The 6,886-nt window shown below is 42.9% G+C and overlaps 1 protein-coding gene across 1 annotated transcript; it reads left to right on the plus strand.

The window, feature by feature from the left end:
- Positions 1-3,249: 3,249 nt before the first annotated feature.
- On the plus strand, positions 3,250-3,885 carry LOC6608399. The gene is made up of 2 exons (XM_002033097.2): positions 3,250-3,319; positions 3,376-3,885. Exons 1-2 carry the CDS (start codon positions 3,269-3,271, stop codon positions 3,853-3,855), a joined length of 531 nt encoding a protein of 176 aa, XP_002033133.1. The 5' UTR covers positions 3,250-3,268; the 3' UTR covers positions 3,856-3,885.
- The last annotated feature ends 3,001 nt before the right edge of the window (positions 3,886-6,886 follow it).

The following is a 6,886-nucleotide window of genomic DNA, read 5'->3' on the forward strand; positions in this document are numbered from 1 at the left end:
GTATTGGCGTTTGTCTGCTTCGTTTCGTATAAAAATAAATTGCAGAGCAATTTGTATGCTCCGCTCTTTTTGGCCCGTCGCTCATTTTGCAGCTTGTTTTTGTACGCGAATGAAATTATTTTCCCTGTTGTCGCTCAGCACACTTTCTACAGTTTTCCGATTTTCTTTTTGGCAACAGAACAACACACATTCGCCATCAGTGTGGCTTTTCTATTTGTCGACCTATCGGTACTATAGATTCTTCTATATGGATGCTTCCTATTCTCCCAGCTTGTCACTTTTTCGCAACTTGTTGCCGTCTCAAAGCCCTGTGGTTTTGTTTTGCCAAATTTTAGACTACATTTGTCTTAAGAAAATTGTCAACCAATCTATTTTGTATAGTTTAATTCTATAGCTTTACTGAAAGCGTGATTTCTTCCAAATAATAACGAGTGCCATGCCCCTTTGTCTGCAGCAATCAAAGTGCTTTATGAAGTGTAATCAAATTTATTGGTCAATGTTCATTATCAAAAGTTGTAAGACATTCCAAATTGCTGAATACAATTCTAAAATTGAAAATGATTGCTTCGAAATCGTAAACTCAAATCATTTCCGTACATTATAAAACTAAATTAGAAATCACTGGCATTCCGACCCCGCCGAAGCATCGCACCCAACAAATTAGTTGGCATTCCATGTTCTAGGCATTCCGTAAACTTGCCAAATCCCACATTAAACATTCCCAAAGCGAGTGCATAAATTCCCATAATATCTTCTACAAGTGTGAACCATAAATAATGGCAAGCCGCGGCAATTATATAGCCTCGTTATTAAATTACGCACGTGTATATTTATATAGGTTACCAGTACGTAGACCCCGTATTCCCCGTAGCCGTAGACTACGTCGTATCGCACCGTATCTTATCAAACGGAAGAAAGCCTAATGACCGGACGGTGGGAATCGCGGGGTATGCGTCATGGCCACATATGGATTTGAATATAAATAGACGGGGAGCGCACCTACACGGTGGAAAAGCTGTCGTCCAAATTGGATTTAATTTTCCACCAGAATGATTCTCTCAAATAGGAGATTTTCAGTCGTTTTGCAACAATAAAATTATTAAATAGTTATATTCATATTGGAAACTGCCAAGCGCGCTAAATGACAACTTATGAATATTTATGACAACCTCCAAACACAGTTAGTTACATATCTCTAGTATGCACATGCCTTCTACAACTTTTTTCTGGGCTACCTGTCAATTTAATTGCTCTGGCCGGGCTTGGGATAACTTAAATCGCTTTAAGAGCGCCTGCCCTATAAACAATAACCACGACTGAGCCGCTAGCAAGCAGACCGAAGCCTTGGCCATAAAATTACGTATACGCGCAGTTGGCAGTTGCAGCCATAGAACTTCCCCTTCCTCAGCCACCTTTTCGCTCCCGCTGCCACTCCCACTCCCCCAGTGGCGTCCACACACTGGCCATATCCACTCCACTCCACTCCACTGCCGCCGATTCGGTCACTCGCCTTCGCCGGCAGCAGAGGCAAAGGCAAATAAACAAAACGCCTGCCAGGTCGAGCCACTTGATGCGAACGTGCCCAGACAACGGCGTGTGGTTGCGAAACGTGTTCTCGCAACTCCTCCGATCCCAATCCCAATCGCTGGATTGGGATGGTAGCCCAGTACCATACCCATGGACCATTGCAGGTGGCCGGGCTTTAAAGTTTTGGGCAGAGTCCAAGGCAAACAGACTGGCCGCCATACTAAGCTGCGTTTTGATTTGCACACAACCAAGTGACCAAGGGCTGCTGGCCAAAAATTGGTTTGGGCCCCAATCTCTCCTGGCTTTCACGTCACGGGCTTCCGCCTTTGGCTGCGCTTTGAATAATGCAAATCCCTTAAATGCGCTAAACGCAGCTGCCGGTAGCTCCTCTCGATTTTTTCGCTCCGATCTAAAATTGCGATGGCGGCACGTTTTGTTTTCAATCTGCTCTACTTGTGAGGAGAGTCACTATGTTTTTTATTCAAATCAAATTTAGGTACAAATAAAATGCCTGTATATTTCACTATAAGTTACACATAAAAGCATTGTATTTTATTGTTAAATGAATTTTTGAAATTGTGTGTATACTCTTTGTATTTTTTATTAAATTCTAATCTTGCCCAAAAAAGAATGAACTTCCTTCAGCAGTACAGCAAACTTTTCCCTAAATTTTGGGTGATTTGTTTTTGTTTCGCTTGTCGTGTCACTGCAGTTTATTTTGCTCCTTTTTGTTTTGGTGTTAGAGGCTGGTTTTGTTTCCGATTTCCCACTTTTCCGGCCAGGTGAAAAGGCCGCCAATATTGCGGAACGATGTTTTCACACCTCCACAACTTCTGTTGCTTGTTTGGGGCGCACCAAAGTTTTTAGATGTCCCGACGTAGCTATGTGTGTATTTTTGCACGTTTGCCCATTTCGCACTAGCATTTTTATTTCGGCGGACACTTTTAGCGTACAAATGTTTACATTTCAACACAAATTCCATGTGATATTTTGGAGGATTGACAAATTTCGGGCACTCGAAACAACTCGTCTTCTCTTTCGCTCATTGCAGGCGCAACTGTTTGGGTATTCTCGAAAATATTTTTCAATTTCAGTCCAGTTTGGGTGGAAATTTTTAGTTCTCAGCGAAGCTATTTTCGTGCTCCTTCTGGTTGCCGCTCGTTTCGAAATCAGTTTTCCCCCACTTCCGTAGAGTTTTCCGCGCCGCAACATGAAGTCAATGTGTTTACCTCGCTAAACTTCTTTGCGTGCTAATAATAAACCAGGAAACAACAAACAGCAACAACCAAATCGGACTTCAGCAACTGCAACCACGCAGCATTGGTCCATTAGCCCCGTTTTCCATTTTCCGTTTTCAATTTTCCGAATGTGGGGAGGTGCGTGTGGGGTATTTTCCCAGGGCAAAACGTGAGGAGAAGCATGCTGTTCAATAAAAATTTCCATATGAAAATTGTAAGCTTGTAATCTTAACGAACATTAAAACTAGAATTATTCAACTTATATTTCGTGTGGTTATGAACAAAAAATGTATTATATATTGGTCTGGTTTTATCAATATTCGTATAAGATTTAATCACTGATAATTTGATTTTATCTTACTCGACTCGACTGACAGGAAACACTGATTAATGATAAAATTTTATGATGTCTACACATGCAAATGCTCAGTACTAGAATGATATAAAAACGAAATGATTGAAAAGAGTATGTTTTCGAAAGTTATAAACCTAAATAGCTTCTAATGTCTCTCGAAGTGCACAATGTTCTTTTGGTTCTTTCAATCGCCAATTTGGTAGGTGTATTCAAAACCCTTTCATTTTCGTTTTTAAAGGACTGCTTTTCATTTAGGCACTGGTTCGAGCCGCCGGGCTGGAATGTCGATTAGAAACGATTTCGAAAGTGTTTGGAGACAATGAAACATTGTTTGAATTTAATTTTCGAACGATTGGACGGCAACGCCTATTGAATGGAACACTTAACTTTCACGTCGATTTGGATGACGACTACGAAATGTCAACCGAGGTCCTTTCACTCAGAGACGGAGAGTGGGAGTCGACGAATGTGGGCGCGCATTTCAAAACCTGCAAATACATGGCGCTAATCTATGACAAGTACTTTGCGGTCTCATTCAAGGACTCAAATATTCCAAAAGGTACCTGTCCAATCAAGAAGGGAGAATATTATGCGAGAAACGTGGAGGTGATCGCTGACAATTGGGCCCACTATGCCAAACTGGGCCTAATCCGATCGTTAACTCTTATTAAGAAGGGTAAAGTTGTATATGGGGGTGTGGAAATTTTGATGGTTTTAAGCCAGAAGATCATGTAACCAGGCAATTGGTATAAAAGTCAATTGGATTTCTTATGAAACTGATTAAAGAATGCTTTTCAAAGGCGAATATCTTATTTGGTTAATATAGCTCAATATCTTGTGCATATCTTGTGTACTGATACAGAATCGAATCGAAGAGATTCGCAACTGCGAATGAATTAATTATGATTTCGTGTTTGCTATGCTGCTTTCCCATTTCTCGACATCAGCCTTGGATTCTGCATTCCGCCCACTGGCCAACCAAAATAAAATCAGCCATCGTTTGATATCAATTTGCTGGTCTTTTTGGCCTGGCTCTCAAGAGCCAGCTTTTCCGTTCTCAGCTGCCTCGATCGCAGATACTTTCTGGGTCATTAATGGCAAATACGCAAGGCATGCGGACAAATGACTAAATAAATAATTTAATTCAAAGCGTTGGTGGTGTGTCCGCATCATACGCTATGTGGATGCCACACAGTGCTTTGTTTCGACTCTAAGGTCGTCGGCGTGTCGTTGACTGTTCTTCTGGCGCCGCAGCTTATGATATCTCCCGTCAGAGCTATATTTCGGATGGAAATACATGCATATACATTTGTTTATGTAGATATATATGACCATTAAAAATAAATAGCATTTGGCCTTTACACGGCCCGTTGACAGCCGGAGATCAATGCTGGGGGAATCTTGTGAGCCAGACAGACCTTGCTGCTTGAACTTGCGACAAAGTGGAGCAATGACTCGGATTCTTTTGCATTTCATCACATACCTGACATGCAAAGACATATAGAATGCGAGTATCTGAACACTCTGCCTTTCTGTCTTTCGTGGACTTCCGGCGAGACTTGTTTACGTCTAACGGCCCGGCCACGTAAACAAATGCACAGGTGAGTGATATTTTTAGTCCCGATTCGGCCTATTTCGATCCGATCGAATCGCGTAGAATTGGATTGGTGGCGTCAGTGATGCGGCACTTCATCTGGCTGATTTGCGTTCGCTGGTAAATACATTTAATTGGCACTTCTGTCAGCCAGCCGCCTGGCAGCTGAGTGGCTCGTTTATTATAAAAGAAACATGTACGAGCGCATTTATTTCTGGCCTTTCGAAATATCAAAGGAGATGGCTTGGGGTTTGGGGCATGAGTCTGCGGATGGTCCGGAGATGGGGAAGTTTTGTGGCTAACCGCAAAACAATTAATTTTGATTGCCTTCTAAGCCCTTCGAGGGAGGAACGGAGCTACGTGCGTTCCACACCCGACTTTCTAATCCTTTCAAGCAAGTTTTGTATCTCGGCACGTACGCTGCGCCACGCCCACTTTCCACTCAGCAAAATGTCCGCTCCCACTCCCATTTCCACCTGGTATTCCCGGACTCAGCTGAACTGTCATGAATTGCAGGGAATTTATTTTACCGCAAGGACTGCTTTTTGATCCTGCTCGGGGAACCGTTCGGGGATTTGTTTTGGCCAACAATGGGGCCAGGCCAAGAATTCTGTTTGTTTGCCTTCGATTTAACTTAAAGTCTCATTTCATTGATGAAAATTTCGCACTGCTTAAAAGGGAAGTGCCTCATCGCATTGGCATGCGAAAATAAATATTTAAAGAATGCCACTTCCACTTGATGGCGTCACATCAGCGAGCTGGGCGAGCATTTTCGAGAGAACAAGTCGAGAAAAATAAATCGGAAAAGTAGGGAACTCAAAAATCGAATGCTGCGCCCAAAAGTCGGCCATGGAAAGTGATTCGGCGGAAAACAGGAAACACGGGAAATGTGAAATCCAAGCATATTTGGCTGAAAGGCCAGGCCAAATTGAGAATATTGTTTAAGTTGATTACAGCAAATAAAACTGCAGCTAACCGAGTTATGCAATTATTTTTGCAGCTTCCGGCAATCTGGTTGCCCACTCGCATTTAAGAATCATTTTCCGGATCACTTAAGGGCTCTTAAGCATACCGCATCGAACTGATGCCGCATTATTATGCGAGCTTGCAGCTTGAAATAATATCGCCGACATGCAATTTAGGGCGAGTGCAGCAACGCAACAGCCATAAATTTAATGCAAGACAAACAATATGACGTCTGGAGGGGGCGTGGCAGGTCGGCGCCATGGGAAAAAAATCTCATCAACGAGCTGCAGCGAAACGAGGAGAAATATTGAATGCAATTTTATTTGCCACACAAAGTGTGTGTGTGCAGCGCGGCAGCAAAGCAGCAAACCGTTTGGCGAACTGCCGGGTGAATTATGGAAATGCATCATATTATTCCGCAGCTCCTGCTCCTGCTCCTTGGCCAGGATCGCCTCCTGCAGGATAACCTGCTGCGAACTGTGTGAGGGCGTGCGTGTAACTGTGCTACTTACTGTCTGTTTGCTTCTGGGACTGCCACCGCCAGACGCACTCAGATCCACTGGAAAATACTAGGAAAATCTGTGAAGCTCTACAGAAAAATATAGAAAATATGTTTACCAAACTATTTCTTGTTGTTTGAGTTGTTGTTCTCGATTACTTATTTGCAATTTGCAGATTTAAACACACAAACTAAGATGTCTTCGAAGTAACAAATTCAATGTAGTAACTTAGTATTTGTATTATTTATCATAAAATAATTTATTTTTTAAGTGATTTTCGAAAAATTCGAGTGTATTACTAAAAGCCACGTGGCCAAAACAAGAAGATATAGGGAGCACACAAAAAAAAAGGCAAGGGAAGTGCCAGATATATCGCAACGCGGCCAGAGAATCGGGAGATTGGAGATTGGAGCCGGGACGGAACTTAAAGGGTGCTTTTATTCCAAACTGGAGCTCTTCGCCCACCGCATGCAGCTTGATAAAAGACGCAGTCATGGTAACCCACCTGCCACTAAATGAGTTACGTGTGGGCATGTGGGTGGGTGCCTCCTGCTCCTCCCTCTGCTCCTGCTCCTGCTCCACTCTTTTCCGCCCGAAAACCTCATCTGGTGTTTGTTTGTTTGTTTGGCTTCGCCTGTTTACGTGCAGTCATGCGAAACTCCGGCCCAAACCTCAACTTTTCAGCTGATGCTGGGATCTGCTTCAA

Source organism: Drosophila sechellia, chromosome 2R (genome assembly GCF_004382195.2).
Source record: "Drosophila sechellia strain sech25 chromosome 2R, ASM438219v1, whole genome shotgun sequence".
NCBI lineage: Eukaryota > Metazoa > Arthropoda > Insecta > Diptera > Drosophilidae > Drosophila > Drosophila sechellia.

Bases quoted from the DNA above. Each gene is read 5' to 3' on its own strand.
- LOC6608399 (XM_002033097.2), top strand. From the start codon at position 3,269: ATGTCTCTCGAAGTGCACAATGTTCTTTTGGTTCTTTCAATCGCCAAT. The intron at 3,320-3,375 runs GTAGGTGTATTC...CTTTTCATTTAG, and splicing joins TTCTTTCAATCGCCAATTTG to GCACTGGTTCGAGCCGCCGG.